Source organism: Pyxicephalus adspersus, chromosome 1 (genome assembly GCF_032062135.1).
Source record: "Pyxicephalus adspersus chromosome 1, UCB_Pads_2.0, whole genome shotgun sequence".
NCBI classification, from domain to species: Eukaryota; Metazoa; Chordata; class Amphibia; order Anura; family Pyxicephalidae; genus Pyxicephalus; species Pyxicephalus adspersus.
In genome coordinates, this window is record NC_092858.1 from 149,980,994 (window position 1) to 150,002,293 (window position 21,300).

General features: G+C 37.1%; 2 protein-coding genes across 3 annotated transcripts in view; both read left to right on the top strand.

Moving 5' to 3' along the window:
* The window catches only part of LOC140344111 (transient receptor potential cation channel subfamily V member 1-like), a 45,832-nt gene extending 35,750 nt beyond the window's left edge, over positions 1-10,082 (top strand). For both annotated transcript variants that reach the window (XM_072431055.1, XM_072431061.1), the window contains exons 12-16: positions 1,464-1,530; positions 2,075-2,376; positions 3,361-3,488; positions 4,502-4,608; positions 7,642-10,082. In XM_072431055.1, the coding sequence (XP_072287156.1) occupies positions 1,464-1,530; positions 2,075-2,376; positions 3,361-3,488; positions 4,502-4,608; positions 7,642-7,745 (708 nt within the window). In that variant the 3' untranslated portion in view covers positions 7,746-10,082. The remainder of the gene's footprint in view (positions 1-1,463; positions 1,531-2,074; positions 2,377-3,360; positions 3,489-4,501; positions 4,609-7,641) is intronic.
* Positions 10,083-15,676: 5,594 nt separating this feature from the next.
* Positions 15,677-21,300, top strand: part of ITGAE (integrin subunit alpha E) — a 47,616-nt gene continuing 41,992 nt past the window's right edge. Inside the window, 1 exon segment of the mRNA XM_072431067.1 lies at positions 15,677-15,859. Coding sequence (XP_072287168.1) covers positions 15,775-15,859 — 85 coding nt within the window. The 5' untranslated portion in view covers positions 15,677-15,774.

Genomic DNA, 21,300 nt, shown 5'->3' on the forward strand with positions numbered 1-21,300 from the left:
TAGGCAATGATGCTACAGATACATTAGGAATGCCATGGACAGTCCTTGTTGTCACAAGAAAGTCTGGAGTCCCTGCCACTCTTTATTTCTTGTGCTGCCTGGAATTCCAAAAACCTTGTAAAGGTGAATGGGAAAACTTTTCCTATCTTTTTGGGATGGAGACAGCAAGGGAACCAAGTTACAGATTTGAAATCTCTTTATACTGATTTGTATTTAGAGGATTAATTTATATTGCTTTTTCACGTATGTGTTAAGTGTGTGTGTGTGTAAAGCAATTTTTTAATTTTGTATAGAGTATGGAAGAGATAAAACCTTTACCAGGCTATTTTATTTATTTTTTGCTGTCTGTGTAAAATTTTAGAAATTTCCTGATAATTCTTGTTCCAGAAATAGAACAGAAAATTAGTGAAGATCTAGCAGAAGAAATGATAATTCCCTCTGAGACAGCTGTCTGCAGAATATAAGTAGATGTCTCCCTAAATCAGGGGTGCCCACACTTTTTTGGCTTGTGAGCTACTTTTAAAAGTCAAAATGATCTACCAACATTAAAAACTTGGACCTAATACCTCCTGTGCGCAGTAGAGTTTATTTTGAAAGGCCGGGCTCCGCAATCTATTTACATTGCCTATGTGATCTACCTGTTGGGCACCCCTGCCTTACATCATGAAAGCTGTTCCATGAACAGGCTGGGAGAAGAAGGAGAGGATGGAAGAGAGAAGGGGTAGAAAGGGAGTGACAGGTAAGAAAGAGAGAGGAGCGAAACATAAAAGGGGAGAAAGAGGGGGAGGGTAGAGTGAGGGATGGAGAGGGTCAGGGGAGAGATTAGGGCCTGATTTATTAAAGCTCTCCAAGGCTGGAGAGGATACATTTTCATCAGCGAACCTGGGTGATCAAGCAAACGTGGAATGGATTTCTTCAAACTCATTTGCTATTTGTTAGCAAAAGTCTCCAATCCTGGACCGTATCCATTTCAGGTTTGCTGGATCACCCAGCTTCACTAATGAAAGTGTATCTTCTCTAACCTTGTAAAGCTTTACAAAATCATGCTCATAAGGAGGGAAAGGGGAGAGACAGAGAGAAAGGTAGAGAGAATTGAGAGGCAGAGAGAGAATGAGGGAGGCGAGAGGAATAAAGTACACATTTTTCTTGGACAAACTTTTTATATCCATATGCGTGCTGCCAAACAGCTCAGGACCATTAGAATCAGGCATGGTACTTCAGGAGGATTTAAACCACTATCTAGCGCTGAATGTCATGTAAGCTGGTGATCAGTATGGGAGGGGGCTGCTTACTTGATTCATTTTCATTATGGGAATACAAGCTTGTATGCCTGTTGCCTCTAAGTGAGTGGGGTAAGGGCAGTTTTTTCATTTTTTTTTATAAATGTGTGTGCTTAAATATCAAAGAATACTTGCATAAAGGGTTATTACTTATAATCCAAAAACATTTTTGTTGTGTTACAGACGATCCTCCGTGACATGCTTCGCTTCCTCTTTGTCTATCTAGTCTTCCTCTTCGGCTTTGCAGCAGGTAACAACCATATACTGGGAAGTTTTATTTGTAAATATAGTCACAACATTTATGCAAGGAAGTGATTATTGGTGGATGTCACTTCATTGTTATAATGTTCTTTGGGAGAAATGTCATACAGTGCTTACTGCAGTAACCAGTAGATGTCACTGTTTGTATTTGCATATATATATAATATATATATATATATATATATGTGTGGTGTGTGTATATTTTATGTTGGCTTTAATAGTGGAACTCAAACCAAACCTTGAAACAAAACCTGTGTCTGTTTTTGTCATTCTCAGCATCTCAGCATTCTGTAAATATGTTTGCAAAATAAAAGCACATACTAGGCATAATAAAAGCTTGCTTTGAGTAGAATTACACTTTTGGTATATCAATTCTATATTCTACCATATAATTGTATCCCAGGGAGAAGGGAGCCTCTACAGAAATAGTTTGTCATGAGCCTCCTGGTGCATGCTTTTACCATTGAATATTGTATCATGTTTGTATCATTATAAATATAAATAAAATAGATGTATATTTTTAACCTTCACAGCTTTGGTAACACTCATTGGCGAAGCTCCTCAGAAATCTGAGAATGGCACTGATGCTGGACAAAATGAAGCTGGAGCCTCATATTCAGGTCTTTACATTGCTACCTTGGAGCTCTTCAAGTTTACTATTGGCATGGGAGACCTGGAGTTCAATGAAAACCTGAAGTTCAAGCACTTTTTTATGTTTTTGCTGATCTTGTATGTGGTACTCACCTACGTTCTTCTCCTTAACATGCTCATTGCCTTGATGAGTGAAACAGTAAATAAAGTTTCTAATGAAAGCAAGAGTATATGGAAGTTACAGGTGGGTTGATTTCTTTACGTAAGACACAGGCATAAAATATTGATAATTACTTATACCTACATAATATGATACTAATCGACGACTTCTGATATGTTAATAGTGATATTGGTATTAGTAATGGGCTCTGAGTACAACCTACACGAGAAAAGGGGATGTTAGGAGCTTTCCTTTCACCCTCTTGTAAGACTTGTGGTTTCATTGTATAGACAACCACTTAGCATAGACTGGAGAACCTGCCTAATGCACAAGTCTACCACAAGATGACTACAAAATGTTAGGGCAGAAGACACAAAGCCAAAGTGCATTCCTGAGCGTCAACCAGTAAACTAAATCCTAAGATCAAGGTATAAAAGGAGGCAATAACAGGCTGGCACTAGAAATAGTCAATGTCCACTAGTAATTTAGTAGACTAATATATGATCAGTGTAGACTGCTTTTAGTTACCATGACTGCTATACCAAAAAAAAACTTTCCAATTTCACTACAATGTTTATGGGTTTTTTTTTCATATTCAGGAGATGAGTCTAATATAGAATTAAAATTAATTAATGTGCTTATACAACTTTTTTCTTTGCAGTCTTTGCTGTGGTCTTCAATTATGATGCCGTAAAATCACAGCTGTTCATGTATGATTAAAGCCAGCCCTACAGTACTTTCAAAGCAAGGTGCTCTTATCATTTGTCCCTAAAAGTTGCATATTTATTTTAATCTCAGGCACTCTGGCATTTTTATACTCTTGAGTAAAAATCCCCCTGGACATTTATTAAGCAGAACATGAGACAAATAAACATAAATAATTTACATATAAACTGGGAATAGGAAAAAGTGGTGTTGTGACAAGTACAAGTATTCATGTTTTTAAAGTTTCAGATCTGTAAAAAATTACTATTGCTTTTACCACTATTATTTAAATTGTATTTTTCAAATATTTATTTAAGCACATGTTCATACATACAATAGAATGTTTGTATGTTTTTTTCACAGAGAGCAGCTACAATCCTGGATATTGAAAGATTCCTACCTAGGCGCCTTAGGGAAAAGTTCAGGTCTGGCCGCTTGATTGAAGTGGGGTTAAAACCTGATGGAAAGCCGGATAAAAGATGGTGCTTTAGGTAAGAACAAAAATAATGAAAGTAAGCATTACACTAGGGCATTGCCACCTGTGCTGAACTAAACAATGGGTAAGACATTGTTATGGGTATGGGAGGCAATGACAATGATGATCAGTACTGCTTATGAAGGATGTTGGATAGACTAGTAAATGTTGATGTGATATACAACCCTGTGCTGCCCTACCTTTGTTGATGCTCCAAGAAATCCCTACTATGGCACTCGAATTTGAATGATTAGATCTCCATTGAAAAATTAAACATTTCCAAAAACTATTTATCTCAAGTTTCATGTAATGAACCCAATGAAGCAGATGATATATCATAATAATAATAATAATAATATAATGCAATATGTCCATTCTCAGTCTGGGCTACATCTGCATATTTTAAGTATTGCAGGAAAATATGTTTCTAGATGGTTACCATGCTTGAAGCTTTTCCATAAGAACAGCTTTGAGTCCTGATCCTAAATAGTTTACTTTAAGAATAATATATATTCTATCTGCAACCTACCAGCAATTCTACTTTAAATGCTTTTACAAACAAAACCAGACAAGACTGTTGGTTGCTTGAATTTCAACTCATTTTAAGCTTTTACACATCATTATTGCTCCAGAGTAAGCTCAGTCATCTGTAATTTTCATTACCCAGTGGTAGAGTGATGGCAAGGACCCTCATTTAGGACCAATTTTAGGGTCCCCTAGTCAACTGTTGTAAAAGTAAAATTTAGCAGCCGACATGACGGTGGAAGGGGATCCCAGCTCCTATCTGACCCACATCTAATAAAGCGGTGTGGAGGACTGTGCACCCTGTATGTACAATTGGTATGTCTGCACCTGTCCAATATGTTTTAACACCCTTAACAATTTTACTTTATAACAACTCTTTCATTCATCCAGCAAACAGGTCTTTTTTATCTTATTTTAAACATACAATACATAACTATAATTTGTTTTGTCTGGGAATAATCTCTGAAATATCAGATAAGTCAATTTTCTATTGTTACACTACAGGGTGGAGGAAATACAGTGGGAATCATTTGGAGAGAATTTGTCTTGCATTAATGAGGAGGAGCCTGGCGACAAAGAAGAAGCAAAGAATTATTGTAAACCACCCAAAGGTAAGGAAAATGAGAAATGATATCAGATTTTCAAATTTGCATTGTTATGTTATTGTGGTATATGGTTCAATATATATATATAAGCCTGCACTCTAAATATGCAAAAGACCTTGGTCATACTGAGTATGTTGCATGTTTTACCAGTTAAATTGACATATATATTCAAAATGTACTATAGTGGTTAACAGAGTGCAATCATTTTGTGATTGAAGGGTATGAAGGGCATGTGACCTACTTCTACGGTATGTGACAGTGCTTAGGTCAGGCAACCAATTGCTACTCCTGAACACCGTCACATGACAGGTGGAGTGATGCGACTACCCTCTCACACTGGGGATTTTAGTGCTGACATCAATGGAAAGAGAAGTGGAATACCGGTAATTTGTTAACTAAATCAGAAGAGACTTTGCTTTAAATAGGCTTTATCAGTAAATGAGTTTAGGCAGTTCACTTAGCAATGTGAATTTTTACTTTTAAAATTAATGTTTTAGCTCAGTGAAAACTCCTTTGCAAGGTACTATTCGAGTGTGTATCTGCAAGGTGGCATTCATTGCCTAGTGAAATTGATAAAAAAATTTGAAGACTTTGTATCTGACAAATAAAATCCAACAAATATTGACCACCTCCCCCCAACCAATTCTGCAGATGTTTTCACCCTACCTTGTGGAGCAAAATGTACTGAAAATAGACAATCCAGCACTGTTTCCAGTAGCAGGGGTCCACTAATCCAGCAGTACAGATATACCTGGACCATCCAGCCCCCTACTGTCCCCTTGTACTGATATCATACAGATATCAGAACTTGAAGCCAAAGACAGACCAGAAACTAATATTTTTTTAATAGAGTGGAGCAAAAGTTGACACTGGATATATTTTAAGATCCTCTTTGGATCATAAAAGAACCTCTTAAAAAAAGTCTTCATGTCATGCAGACAGTGACAAGGATGCTGAAAGGTGGACTCCTCTGCCTATCAACAAAAGAGGAGAAAAGATTTGGTGTTACCTAACCTTAACTTAACATAACTAGATCATTAAAAAAAAAGACATTTCTTTTTTTTTTATGTTAAATTCAGTAACATTTTTGCTATTCCCACAACAGAAAAGGGTACATTATTAGGTTCCTGATAAAAGCAAACGGCAGCATGTTTTAGATAGATATTGAGCCTGATTTATTAAAGACTGGAGAAGACAGACTATCATAGGAGAACCTGGGTGATACAGCAAATCTGGATATGGCCCAGGATTGAAAACATTTGCCAACTGTTAGATAACGCTTTTCTTAACTGCGATTTTGTGCTGTGCGACACTGATGTATTCACACAGTTTATTTTGTCCAGCAATGTCACTTGCAGCAGCAGAATAAAGAACTGGCTGCAGCCCCTGCTTCCCTTTAGCTGTGCAGCCTGATGTATTTTATCGGCATCCCCAGCACATAATCTAAGACTGTGCACAGCTGAAGGAGATTTTAGAGGCTGATCCTATCCTGCACTGCCATTGGCTGCTGGGACTTTATAGCGTCTCTGTTCCCAGTCACCAGTGCCTGTTGTAGCGTTAAGCTAGGCTAACTTACTGCTAGTGTGTGTATTTGTGTGATTTACTATTGCTGACCTTGCCTGTTCCTGACCCATTGAGTTTTTGCTGCCTGGACTGACTTTTCGCCTGTGACCCCCAACTCTGCTTGTGTGTTGCTTTTGTGTACCTCGTCTGGTGGACAGATTACCTGTGTATGACCTCTTGCTCTGTATTCTGGGTTCGGAATCTTGGTACTGCATTATCTGTGGGCTCCTGGTCCTTTGCCAGCCCTTCCCCAGACAGATGTTAGATTGGGGGACTGGTGTCTGGTGAGTACTTTTGCTGGACCAGGGCCATACACCAATTAATAGCAAATGATTTTTTAAAAATCCACTCCAGGTTTGCTGGATCACCCAACGTCACTGTATATCACAACGTCAAGTGTATCTTGCCCAGTCTTGGAGATCTTTAATAAATCAGGCTCATCCTGTCTTGTCTTCAAGGATGATATCATCTTGCTTCTTTTTTTATATGATATTCTATCTACTCCATTCTTGGAGAGCTTTAATAGGAACTTTGAAAATTAGGCCTATTGTCTTTTCTTAAGTTTGAATCTGTCCAAATCATGGAGCTGTTCTACTTTTTGTAGAGTACCCTTGTATGTGCCAAATTGTGCTTGGTAATGAGGAGGTGGAGCTATTACTGCTTGCTGTATTTTTTATGCTAGCCTCAAGTCAGATATACATGTAGTAGGAGCTGGGATGATATTTGCCTGACTCTAAAGTTTCATGGCTAAGATGGCTTATCCTTGTGTAAAGTTTCCTTATTGGGTAACACATTTAGACAGGTATTTATACAGGTATTTAATAAATTGGGTTTAATAAACAAAAAAAATCCTAGAAAATGTGGTTGTTATTTACTGATTATTCCAGAGTTTTTTTGAGCTTTTTAACACGGGGGGAAAACCCTTGAAATAACTTTCAGGTCTGCAGGGAACCCCTTCTATAGTTACTATTTAAACAACTCACAGTACATTAGTGTGGTGGTCAGTGGGATGAATGGCCATTTACATGGCTCTTTCCTCAAGGAACCCCTAGAAAACCTTTATTGAGAAACTCTGCATTATTCAGTTAAAAACTTGCTTGACCAATTTGTTTTGGCATTTTTTATAGCCTAAGGGCCAGTGTCTATAGGCCTTTGTTTGCATCATAACTACTTACCTACTACTCTCCTCATACAAGTCAAAAGCATTTTTAAGAAAGTTCATTTACAGGTTAAATATACCCAACAATGAATTCTGAGTCAGTTCAGAGTCATTTCATACTGGATCTGTACTGGATCTATAAGGTGGTCCTCGGAGTATGGTAAATCAAGTGAAATTTCCGACTTTACACTGCATAATGTTAGCATGTGACTAGTGGATATAAATGCTCATATCATTATGAAACCTTTTTTAATTATAATTGCATGGCTCATCAATATATTTAAAATTGTGACACTTATTTTTTTAACTGTTTTTAGGGTGGAGTCTGTTGATTTCCAGAGCTCAAGAAAAAGGAAAAGAAGAGGAACTGGAGCCTCTAAAGTCTGTGTCAACAAGCCCATCAAATGATGAAAATGTCTGAGTTCCAAGGATAGCCAAGACTCCTCACTCCAGATATACTGTTTACTAAATAGACATTTCACCGATTCTGGAATATTGTCAAAAAATGTCTTCATTCAAATAAAAAGTGGACTTTAAAATAATGCTGATAAATAACAAGGCTACAAAGGTGTAGCTATAGTTTGATTAAAATGTCAGGTTCTGTGTTTAGATGTTCATAGCAATTGCATAGCAATCCGCACCATCTGCAATTTTTTTGGATGTTGCAGGGGTTCCTGGGTAATCTGGTTGCTGTGATCAACACTGTCTGGAACATTTTTTTCAGCCTCTTTTATATTTGAAGTCTAATTGATATACTGGTAAAGGTATTGACATCCTGTACTGCAATTTACAAAAATACCAGATATTAAACAGAACTTCTTTAACACTACAGTAGTCTCAAAGATTTTAGATAAAACAAGGTTGTGTAAGATGATCACAATTCAACATGTGCTATTCAATAAATCCCACAGAGAATAACTGACCACTTTAAGTCAGCACTAAAAAGTATGCAAGAGATTCCTATAGGAATGTAAAAATAATGAGTTGGGACTCAGTGTATGCAAAAGAATATTCAATGTTCAAAGAAATCCATAGTGAGAGAATATAAAGAACATCATTGTGGACCTCACGTTCTGGAAGCTTGCTGCTTATGACAATACTCATCTGATGGCTGTATTTGGTCCCCACACATGCACACAACACCACCATGTATGAAAAATCTATTGCGTATTGTTACAAGGGGGTGGGATCGCACACAGTAATAACCTAATCCATTTTGCCGTCATCTTCCTCTCACTTTGCCAAAGCCACTCTTGCCAGTTGTTTCCTCCTTTACTTTAACATGACTGCAATATCATTAATACAGGACTATTGTTTTTTGTAATGGCTTGAGCTCTGCTTTTAAGCCAAAGACGGACCATAAACTAATATTTTTTTTAATAGAGTTGACCAGAAGCAGGCCCTGGATGTATTTTAAGACAGCCTTCCTTTAAATGAATATATCTCTTCATACTTACCTTTAAAATATTTACCTCCATTTGTCTCTATTATCAGGTTTATTTACTTTAGCTTCCATTTACTAAAGTGTAATAGCTGTTATTTGCATTAAAAAGTGATATTTTCTTTAGTTAAAATTTGAACTGAATGCATCCATCTCTTATCCTTCCTCTGACAGGTAATAGGATGTGAAATTATTGCCACACATATTCTCAGATGCTAAATTTAGCATCTTCCGCCTCCATAGACTTGAATTTAAAACACTTCTGACCACTCATGCAAATGTTTTGCAAGCACATTTTTTAGTTCAACCCTGAACTAGATTTTTGCAGCCTCCAAATATCAGCCTGTAAAGGACAGTAAATGCTGTAGTAAAAGACTGCCAGTCTGAGCATACCCTAAGAGCCTATAACAGAGGTCAGCAAACTCCGGCCTTTAGGCCAGTTGCGGCCTAGCTCGTGGTTTGTTCCGGCCTAACACCCCCTGGCTGATCCGGCCTAATGCCGGCCGGCAACCCGCGACTCTGGCGGGGATTAGGCTGGAACAAACTACAGGAGCCGCTCTTGAGCCTCCTCTTGCTGTGGCTCCCTGAAGGGAATTCCCTCTCCTCCGCAATGCATACGGAGGAGAGGGAATGTTCCCTATTTACATAGGTAGAGGAGAGGGATTTCCCTTCAGGGAGTGTTACAGGTGGGGGGGAGCCATTAGGGCGGGACTCAAGAGGGAGTCCGGCCTAGTGTGCTCCTGCCTACCCCTGAAATGGCCAAAAAAGATCTGATCCCTTTGCATGCCTGAAAAGACTGATCATTTCAGAAAATGACACTTGCATTGCAGCTTCGTAAATTGACCTGATTGCATGGTTGACTCAACCTTGATAAACTTCTGTTGGGATTTTTCAGCTTAACAAATATTTAGCAAGATTTATGGTCATTTGGCTGATAAAAACTGTTTTGAAGGTATAAAAACGACATATCTCTCTATATCATTAACCTCATACTGTCCAGGTTATTATCTGGGTTTTTTTTAATGGTTTCTGCTGGTCTATAAATGCTGCTTTGCCGTAACAATGCTACATTTGATCCCCAAATAGGCATGTTTTTTTGTTGTTTTTTTTTTATATCTATGTGAGTGTTATTTGTAATCTGTGGTTTATGTGTTGTTGGTGGTTATTATATATATCTCTTTATCTGCACTGCTGTACTGGATAAAAAAAGTCTGCCTTAACTGTTCTGTTTATATATTATTTTTGTATGAAATCATCCATTTCTGTCAGTCTGTATTCTACATTATATATTCATAATAAACATTGTTGGCAAAGCAATGAGTTGTTTATTTGGGGTAACAATTACCTGTTAAAGAATGGCCATTTCCATTTAAAAAAGACCAATAATTATATAAAAATACCTGTGTCAGGAGTGAAATATAGGGCAGTCTTTTCTGATTTTCTAATGATCATGCCAATGGATTGGCTGACCCCGGATAAGTGTATATAGATTTTTCTTTACTCACTGCATATTACATATCAATGGTTTAAAGGGTAGTGAAGCCAGAGACAGCCAAAGAGGATGCTGCAAAGGACAGGAGCCTGCAAGTGCTTAAAAATTCTCTCACCTTTAATACCGAAGAGTTTTTGTTCTGTGATTTAATATATTTAATATATTTATTTTTTTGTCCTGTGCTTAAAGATTAGACTTCATTATCTTAAATTTAAATTGGGCTATTTGAAAAAAAAAATGTGTTAAGATTGAAACAAGTGACATTTTAAACAATATATACAAGGGGGGCTAAGGGTGTGTGTGTTACCTAAATTTCTTTGGGGAGACCCCTCACTTTCTGTTTTTACCACCATGGAAAGACAGATCCTCCTCACATACATACGTATCTCAGGAGGCCTCAAGCTGTTCCTTCTGAGCATGCTAATCTCAGGCATGCGCATAACGATTTTTCCTGGAATGTAAAAAAAAGTGCCAATCTCACACATGGGCAGTGAGATCGGCACTTATTCATTTTCAGGAGGAAAAGTCACAGGTGCGAGATCAGGTGAAATAAGAAGACAAAACAATATGGTGGCACCCAGTGTCCAGTCCCTGCCCGATAGAAGAAAGAATCTGAGACCTACTGGAATCAGATTGTGGAGGGATTTATTTATTTGTGGTATTTATTTATTTTAGTAGTAGAAGCAGAATGTCACTCCAAAAGCTCCTTTTCATCATCTTTCCTCTTGCATACAATTTTGGGCACATGTAGTACCGTATTCTTTCATTCAATTTAATGTCTGCTTAGGATATTTTAATCAAATATTTATCATTTAAAAAATCATTTAAAATTCATATAAAGATTTTTGATTAGTGATTTTTCATTTTTATGGAGTGTCTCCCAACAGTATTGAAAATAAATGTCTAAGACTTAAGTAATACAGTGATGTCTCTTCTGGGTTAGGTAACATTACGAGGGGATCAGTAAACTGTCTTTGGGGGGTTTAAAACTGTAATCCAAGTAGTATCAATGTGCTCTTGTGGGTAATTGAAGAGTTTAGAGTATGTCAGTGACAACATTATAATTAATAACTTGAACCTAAAGCCAAAAAAAGCTCTAAAGAGACGTCAGCTACCTGGCCTAGCTCCCAGCTCAAAAAGGTTAAAATACAAGCTGCAGGACCAGACCAAGCAAAAAAGAAACAGCCAATGCTGGGTAGCCAAAAAAAACACATCGGCTTTATCCAAATTCTGTCAATTAATTTAAAGTGTAATCATGTAGGAGAAGGTAAAACATTGATCATGTTGGATAACCTAGCTGTTGTTTTATGGTTGAATAAAAAACACTTTGTAAAAAAAATTCTAAATGTGGACTTAAATTAGGGCATAATACTGACCACCATTTTTATGAGAACTGTAATTAGGTGTACCACTGTCCAAGACTGTTTATCTCTGGAGGTGCAATATAAGCCACTGGTAACCAATGTTTAGGAATCTAGAACTACAGTATATATCACCTGACCAGTCTTTGTAGATACCATTATTGTTTATGCAGTATAGACCACTCATCACTAGTGTTTATGGACTTGGATATTAGAGTTGCAATATAGGTCAATGGTCACTATTCTTAACGGTTACCATAATTAGGGTTGTAGTATAGTCCACTGGTCATCAGTAATAATGGAGACTATAATTATGGGTGCCATCATGGCTAATAATCACCAGTCTTTATGGAGACTATAATAGGGATTCAACATAGGCCACTACCACCATGTTAATAATGACTGTTTTTGGTGGTGCAGCACAGTCTACTGACTAACAATGTATAATGAGTCAGGGTCCTGTGATTTGCAATTTTATCCTTGACCAGAACTTTGATAAATCAGGCCTCTATGATGCAAAGAAATAGCAACTGACACTGAACTTGTTTTTATTTATCCCATTGATAGTAAGTTTATGCATTTCAGACTGGTATAAATGACTTGTATATTGGTTTGTAAAGTGTAAATCAAAGAGATCCTAAATGTTAATTATGTGCAGCAAATGCAAGAAAGCCAGCATGCAAAAAAAGGATGAGAGTATACTTACTTTTTTATGTGGTCTGTCTTAAAATTCTGCTGTGTTGCAGATCTTTGCGTTGATAGTGTCTGTGTTCCTGTGCTACCGGCATTCCCTACATCCTGTAGTAATGTAGATGCTGCAAGAGGAAACAACAGGGCAATTCTACATAGGATAAACATAGATTACCTTCATTTCTTACTATTTTGCACATTTTAAATCTACTTTTTTATAGCAGAGAGACAATAGAAAACTTAACAGTGGGTTTAACTATTCCCTGCTTTATTCAATACTCCAAAGAAGCTTTGCATCTAAAAATACACTTTGAAGAAGTGTACATTGAAGAAGTGTACATGGACCCTAAAACAGGCATTTTTAGTGTATTAATATATATTCAACTTGAAATATAATATGGCATGTATCCCAAACCAAAAATTGCTCATGCTCCCCCCATTAAAACCCCAGTGTTCATCTTATTCAACCTTTCCATTACTACTAAAATTAAAAAGGATGTCGCAGGTGTGTAATGCTTATAGAGACAGTTATGTTGCAGTTATTGGAAACCTCAGGGCCCCAGAGCAGTCTGCCACATATAGAGGAAGGAAATAGAGCACATCTGACAAGCTTAAGAGAAAAGCCGCAGAGTACAAGCCAACATAGACAGGCATTTACAGAACAGTAGCTTTATCTCAGTACTGCAAAGTCCTCACCCCCTAAATCACAAGCACAATTATGAAGGATTCTGTCTTTGTCTGCTGCATGTTTGCGTGACAAGGGAAGACCAATGATGAGAAAAAGTTGAGAAATTATCTAAAGAGGTCAGGGTTTTGATTTTTGTTTGCAGTAATTGTGTATTAAATAAAGCAAATGTAAGTCTTTCTATTTCCATATGTAAGGTATCATTGCTGCTGACTTTTAAAGGTAGATTATTACCAATATGTCCAATATTGGGTGTCAGTAAACCTTATTTGCGCATATAAAGATGCTCAACCCAGGTAAGTGCTGTCACTTACCTGGAACAAACATGTATGTATCAGGTTTCCTAAGTGCTTTCTATAGGTTTGCTTCTGGCTAAGAATAAAAAGGCTGACAAGGTATCTAGATTTGAACATTTTTCTGAAGTTTTGCAATCCCTTTTAGCAGTGGTCCCCAACCTTTTCTGACCCACCGATAAATAAATTTACCCTCTCCAGACCACACATGACGTCACTCAGGTGACGTCATGATGCCAGATCCCACCCACTCTCCCATCTCGGGTCTAGAGACACAACCCACCCACGGCCCTCAGCCTGCGATCCATAAAGGGGTTATGGTCCGCAGTACACTGGCCAGAGCTGCAGACCACTGGTATGCCCCTGTACCATTTTATTTTGTATATTTTACACTGGTTTTGTAAATAAATAAATAAAAATGTTTAAATAAATAAATATGTTTAATTAAAAAAGGCTGACAGCTCAAATGCTTGCAGCATCAAAATAGGAAAGCAAAGGCAGGTATAATACTTTTATCTGGCCAATAAATAAATCTGGCCAATAAATACTGGTCCAAGATACGTGATCAAGAACACAAACCCTGGCGAAACAGCTGAACCCAAAAAATTGCAAACACCTACTGTCTTATCTGCTAAAGGATTTGCAATTTAGTTCAGTCAAATTCGTGATACAGTTGCTCATGCTAGAAACCACAGCCTTGACCGTTGTTAGACCTCTCAATAGACTACACTACAGATGAGCAATACAGTCTGGTCTAGGAGTGGCCCAAGCCGTAGACATTGGATAATAAGGGGGGCACAACATATAGATCAGCCTTGCTCTACCTTTTAAAAACAGGTGAACCCGTTAAATAACTTTCAGGTCTTCATGGAATCCCGACTATAATTACTTATTCACAGCTCACAGTATCCTAGTATGGACATTGAGAAGAATGGCTCTAGACAGTGGGAAGAATGTCAACCTTACGGATAGACAAAAAGATCACTGGTGTCACTAAAACTGACCTGAGAGGCACAAATTACTTATTGCTCAAAAACAAGTCCAACCACTAGAGCAGGGATCAGTAAACTTTTTGGACTACTAGGCCATTTCAGGAGGTCAAGAAGGTATACTAGGCCAGAAGAAACAAGGTGTCCAAAGAAAAGGTTTTTTATTTAAAAATACAGTACGATCAATGGGAAACATAATGTTGCATGTTCTTAAAGACAGATACAATATCAGGTTCTAATGTTGAGAATTTCAAATAATAAAAAAAAAAAAAAATTAAATAAAAAAAATAATCATTAGTTGATTTAACTTACTTTTAAACTTACGTGGATTGCCGCCCCTGCTGGCCGGGATTAGGCCAGATCGACCATTAAAAAACTAGGGGACGTTAGGCCGGAACGGACTACTGGCTAGGCCACATCTGGCTTAAGGGCTGGAGTTTGCTGACCTCTGGTCTAGAAGAACCCTCTTCGGTTGGGGAACACTGATATTAATCAAGGCCTAATTTTTAGAAAAAAATGTGCTGTGCATTTTCTAGACTCTCATGATTACACAACCTGCATCTGTGAACCTGAGTGATCCAGCAAACCTGGAATGGATCAGGTCCAGGAATGAAACCCCTTGCTAACAAATTCATTCCAGGTTTGCTGGATCACCCAGGTTCACTTATAAAAGCGTATCTTCTCCAGCCTTGGAGAGCTTTAATAAATCAGGCCTTATGATGTATATTTATATTAATTGCAACTTGATTTTAAAGAACCTATATGTAGATTACAGTATGATTTTGTATATTGGCCTGGTGCTACTATGAAAAACATGAGCTTTTTGTAAACAGTGGCAGTGACAGAAAGTGACCAACACAAATGTGCTAAATAATTTTTTGTAAAGTAAAGATTTATACAAAATTGTGAAACAAGGCATAAAACGCAGTAAAAACACAATGCAAAACAAGATGATGGTTTGTGTTTAACCAGTTTCAAAGGTAATTATAGAACTTTATATAACTTTACATAATTTACCAATAAAATAACCTACAAAGCAAACAGCACAGTTGAATGAAAATAATAAATACTATACATAAAATGTATTTATTAATTTTATTTACTTTAATAGTATTATAAGTATTTGATTTATTATCAGTTCCAAAACTTTAGTAAAGCAAAGGTCCCTGTGGCTTAATAACTTGCGATAAGAATTCTGTGAAAAAATATCTGATTTTGAATACTGGAGTATCATAAGTATCATAAGATTAGATGATGTTACTGTATCTTGTATCTTTTCAAGGAACATCAAAATGTGTATTCATAAATAAGTCTTTTCCCCCATAAGAAAGGCCAGTTCCAGTAAACAAGTAGTGAAAGAGTGGTTACTGAGGCAAACACAGTAGATGTAGAGCAGACACAAGACACGCCACAAGTCACACAATGATGTATTGCGAAGCAGTTCCCCACTTCTGACAATACCTCCACTCCCGTCTCTGAATGCTGCACACAGTACAACGATGTATATGAAATGGAACTATCGGACTGGGCCTATTGGAATAATCAGGACTGGAACAAAAACTGGATGCTTCATTCTTATACTATGTAAGTTTTCTTTTTACAAATATAGTAAATTTGTGCAGAACTTTAAATGTAATTTGTTTTGCGGTCGGGTCATTAAAATAATGACACTTGTAAAATATTCTTTATCTCTTTCTGTTCATACTTCGTGCAGCCTAACCTATGTTTAGTTTGTTGTACTGAATTAATTTTATAATCAGATGTAGCACAGGATAGATATGTAATCGAAGATTCTAATGACAACAAAATTTGAATATGGGGATTCCATATATACAATATGATACACATGCAAAAGAGAATAAATCAAGTTACAAATACTGATTTGCAACATATCTAATTTTACGGTCCTGGTTTGCATTGTCATTTTTAGAAAGAGAGTGCATAATGTCAGTAAAAACAGCAGCTGGATTTTCTAAAGCAAGTAACATTGTTTCAAATGAGCTATAAAGTATAGCACAAAAAATGTCAATTTTTAAAAATTGTACTGATATTGCAAACTATTTTAAAACACACAACTAAACAAAACTGCAAAGACTAATTTGTGTATCTGAATTCTAGATGTATTTTTATATTAAAAAATATTTTAAATAATAATAATTATTTAAATAATAAGGTGAATAACACAAAGCTGGATATAATTTGAAAGCCTGGTTGCAAACTTCATTGTGTGAGTTCTTTCTCTTATGGGTTTGCCTAAGTAAAATCATGACATCTATCATGAAACACAAAGGAATAACTCTCAGCCAGGACACTATCTGCATGAAATTGGGAGGTTCTCCCCATGTTTGCATGGGTTTCCTCCTACATTCCAAAAACATGCAGTTAGGTTAACTGGCTTCCCCCCAAAATTGCCCATAGACTGTATTAAAAACATATGACAATGGTAGGGACATTAGATTGCGAGCTCCTTGGAGCTAGTGACATAACTTTGTACTTTGTAAAGTGCTAAGTAATATGTTGGTGCTATATAATAATACTAAATAATAATATTAACAGCAAAGTTGAAGAACAGAAAATAGTAAAAGTTACTGTGAAAAATGCTATGACTTATTTTTTATGCTATGTAACCAAAATTATTAAAATGTCATGAAAAGGCATGCCATTCTGGAAAAACAAAGTTGTCTATCTACCACCTACACCACCTACAATGATATGATTGATTGCATATCCTGTATCTAAATAGTAGGCCACATTACCACTATCATTTTGTATGAGATGTGAACAAGCATTCTGTTATCTCAAATACCCCAGGCATAGGGACTCAGTTCAATTGAGAGGCATTCACAAAGGTAATTAGTTTAGTAAATATGTTGAACCTGGGTTGTTAGGTAAGCAGAAATGTGGTTGACTGCTTTTATACCTTTTGGTTATACTATTGATATACTTCAAAGTTAGAAGAGGCAGCAAGCAAATTACACAGCAAGTGCAGTGCTCCCCCAACTAGTTGCTCAGGAACCACATTCGGCTTTCAGTTTCCTGATGGTTTTTGCTGCAGTCTCTCTATAGGTTGCTGTCATTCTGCAACTTTTTCTTAATTTATAAAATGTTTAAAGTGGATGTGAACACAATCATTAAAATCACAAGCAGTATTTCAGTTTATAAAATCTGCAGAGATTTTTAAAATAATACCTAGAGGCCCTACTATTAATGTAGACCTAAACCAACAAAAGTACCTTTTGCTTATGTGTTGCTAATGTGTATAAGTTATACTCATGTTGCTTTGTATGTTTATCAGTAAAATACGATAATATATGCAGCTGAGGTGATGACATATTGACAGTGCCCCTTGGAGACCACAATGTCAATGAGAGTTTCATGGGTTTGCTTGAGTAGTGGAGGGAGTGAGAACTTGAATGAGTAAGGATTAGAAGAATAGGGCAGAGGCATGGAGTGAGGAAAGGGAAGACAGAAGGGTTGAAAGATAATATCCATATAGCTTTTAAACATACAATGGCTATGTTAGCTTTACATATGCGTACAATGAAACATCAAATGGTACTAGATTGAAAAACTGTAAGAATCAAAGTAAAAAGGAAGTTATACCCCATTTGTTTCATAATTTTACAGCTTCACTCTACTTGGAGTTTCACTTTACGGTTCTTGTTCAAGCCCTGCTTGATATAGAGCAGAAATAGGCAAAATCTGGCCTTTAGGCCGGATACAGCCTAGCCAGTGTTCCAGTCCGACCTAACCGCCCCCCTAGTTATTTATTGTATATATCATCAATATCATCAATATCATCGATAACCCCAATTACTATGTCTTAAGAGCAGAAGCAATGCGCAGCTACCAGTGTCTGGAAGGTTGACCTTGAACGTCATGTCTTCAACCCTGAATGGCCTGTTGAATTTTTCTTTGTCCAACGCGGCAACATAGCCCTGTGTTTAGTGTGCACTGACACCAAAAGCACTTTCAAGCAGTCGAATCTCAAGGGGAATTTCGATGCCAAGCACGCGCACAAAAGACTACACCACGGATTAGCGGAAGACTGAGGCTGCTTGCTTGCAGTCACGGTTGGAAAAATCCTTTCCTTAGAAACCTTGTTTCTTCTGGCCTAGTGTCCCTTCTTGACCTCCTGAAATTGCCTAGTAGTCCAAAAAGTTTGCGAACCCCTGTTATAGAGTATCAACGCTCAGTTCTGTCTCCCAGTTGTACTCTTGTGTTTTCATGTGCCCACATACTCTTCCAATTTGAGACCACAAGTTGCTGGGGCAATTATACAATGTAGGCATTGCCCACTGTTGTCACCCCCCCTTCAAGAAACTCACTCTAAGAAATGTCACCTGGCACTGGCAGTGCATGCAGGTAGAAAATAAATGGAAGTAAAGAAGCTGCAGGAAATCAGTATCACTGAGAATAAACAAACAATGATTAAGGTTAAACAATTATTTTATTGAAAAGAAAAATGGAACACAAACTTCATCTAATTAAATTAGGGTTTACATCTACTTAAAAATATTATCATTATCGTGTTTTTATTTCATTTGGAGTATTCTGTCAATTAGGTAACTTGTACTAGGTGATATAAAAACTCCCATTGTTAAACTCTCCTTCTAAAATCTGAGACTCATACATGAGATTTATATACAAATCAGGACTTTTTTCTGTTTATTGTTGTGATTTTTGCAATTAATCTTGTTTTATTCAAAAATGTTAACAATGTTTTTCATAAAACACAAAAAGAAAAATCATACACAAAAATTAAACAAAAGAAAACAAAACATTTTCCCTAAACTGTGCAAAAAAGCAACATTAACAAGTCCTTCAATCAAACAAACAAGCTTCTTGATACTAAACCTGGTATCTGAAGGAATCCTATTTTTTTTTAGATTTATTGTGAATGTAAGTGTAAGGCCCCGTCCAGCACCAGTACTCCCCAGAGACCAGTCCCCTAATCTACACCACAGTCTTTACCTTTAGTAAGCCCCCACTCAGCCTCGGGAGACTGGTTGCATTCCCCAGCATACGGGTGTCCCCAGGACCACCAGAGGAAGTACACTGGGGATAAACACAATCAGAGTTAGGGTCATGGGCAATAGGTTGGTCCAATCAGCATAAACTCGCAGGCTCAGGGAGAGGCAAAGTTATCAACAGTAAATCAATTTAGAAACTTTACAGAGATTAGCCCAGCTCAACGCTATAACAGGCACTGATGACTGGGAGCAGAGAGGCTATAAAGTCTGAGCAGCCAATGGCAGTGCAGGACTGATTCAGGAGCTAAATGCCCCTTCAGCTGTGCACAGCCTCACAGAAAGGTGCTGGGGATGCCGATAAAATACACACAGGCTGCACCGCTAAAGGGAAGCTGGGGCTGCTGCAAATTACATTGCTGGGCGGAATAAATCATTTTTTGTACTGCAATAGTGCACACCACGGAATGGACGGACAGATAAAAATCACTCAACAGTGAATTGTTTTTTAAGTTAAAAATTCAAATTACCTATGCAGACCCACCCACTCACCGAGAAGTTCAGACTCTCCTTTAACTTCAATTAATGCGTATTTGCTTTGCTTCAGTGGGCCAGATTTGCCATTTGGCACCGGACCTCTCAAACCTATTTATTAACAGATTTTCAGCCGTCGAGAATACGCTGGAGCTAGCGAGCTTCCATTAAAAGTCAATATTTCCCTAAAAAATCATTCTTTCAAATAACACACATCTTCCAGTTAGCCCTAAATAAAAATGTATGATATGTTTAAATTTTTCAAACATATATAATAGCTTAGAAATAAGCATATTTTTAAATGACCTAATATTTTCAGAAACGGCAAGAGTTAACTGATTTCAGCTGTTTACAGGCCCGAGGATTCGCCTGGTGATAAATCCCTGAGAACTCAGGCAGGCGAGACCTCGCTTTTCTGTCTATCTATCTATAAATATGTATATTTATGATAAATATATGTAAACATATAAATATAGTATAAAAATATGAAAAGATATATAGCTTTTTAAATATATGTCTTTATATTTAGGCCTGGTCCACACAGACTGTTACTGTTAAAAATGCATGGGAACGTTTCTGCCACGTTTATTTTCCTTTATTTTGCCCTTTTACAAGCGATTGTAAGCTTTTTATGAAAACTTCCATTGAGGTGTTTTAACAGGACTTTGGAATCTGGAAGCCCCGTTTAATAAGGAGATTCCCGGATCTCTGCCACCCCACAGTTGGTTTAGCACAATTTATTTGATATCAGTTATGTCTCACCAACAATAATGCTTTACCAGTATATACTGGTATATGTATACCATATATGAGGTCATCCTAAAGGAATGCAGCATATCCTGTAAGGTTTAAGGATGATTATGGGTCAGTACTGGTCAAACACCAGCCATTGTCTTAGTTCCTTCCTGAGTAATTAAAACACAGTGCCATACCAAATGAACTAGCCTTGACCAGAAGTAACTGTATGCAACATGTTTTTTGATCATCTGCCAAGCCATTAATTTGGAAGACTCCTTGGATGATGAATGCAACTCACTTTTGCAGCTAAGTATTTTTGTTATATCTAAGTCTTTGTAACTGCATTGTTTTATCTATCTGTCTTTATTATTAAATAGTATAATCTTTCAAGTCTGTGTGTTATTTCTCTTTGTACACTTCAAATTGAACCCATCAATATTTGCTTAAACTGTCACAAATTATATCCGTGACATAACACCCACCCTGGGGGAATGAGTACAGGGGTACATAAAACTCCTTATATGTATACATAGGTGTACAAAATAAGCGGAGGCTTTAATGTTAAAGTTATTAAATGTGTGTGCTTAGTGTAACTTAAACTTTTTTACAAATGAAAGGATCATTACCACGCCTGCATTCATGTTATGAGCACAGCTGTGGGACTCCTGACAGTGTGGGATCCCCAGGCACTATGGGTTAAATGAGGACAAGTCTCCCAATTCACCTCTAGTGCTCTGTGATTGGCTGAGCAGAGGGAAAACCTGATGATGGCTCAAGCATCAT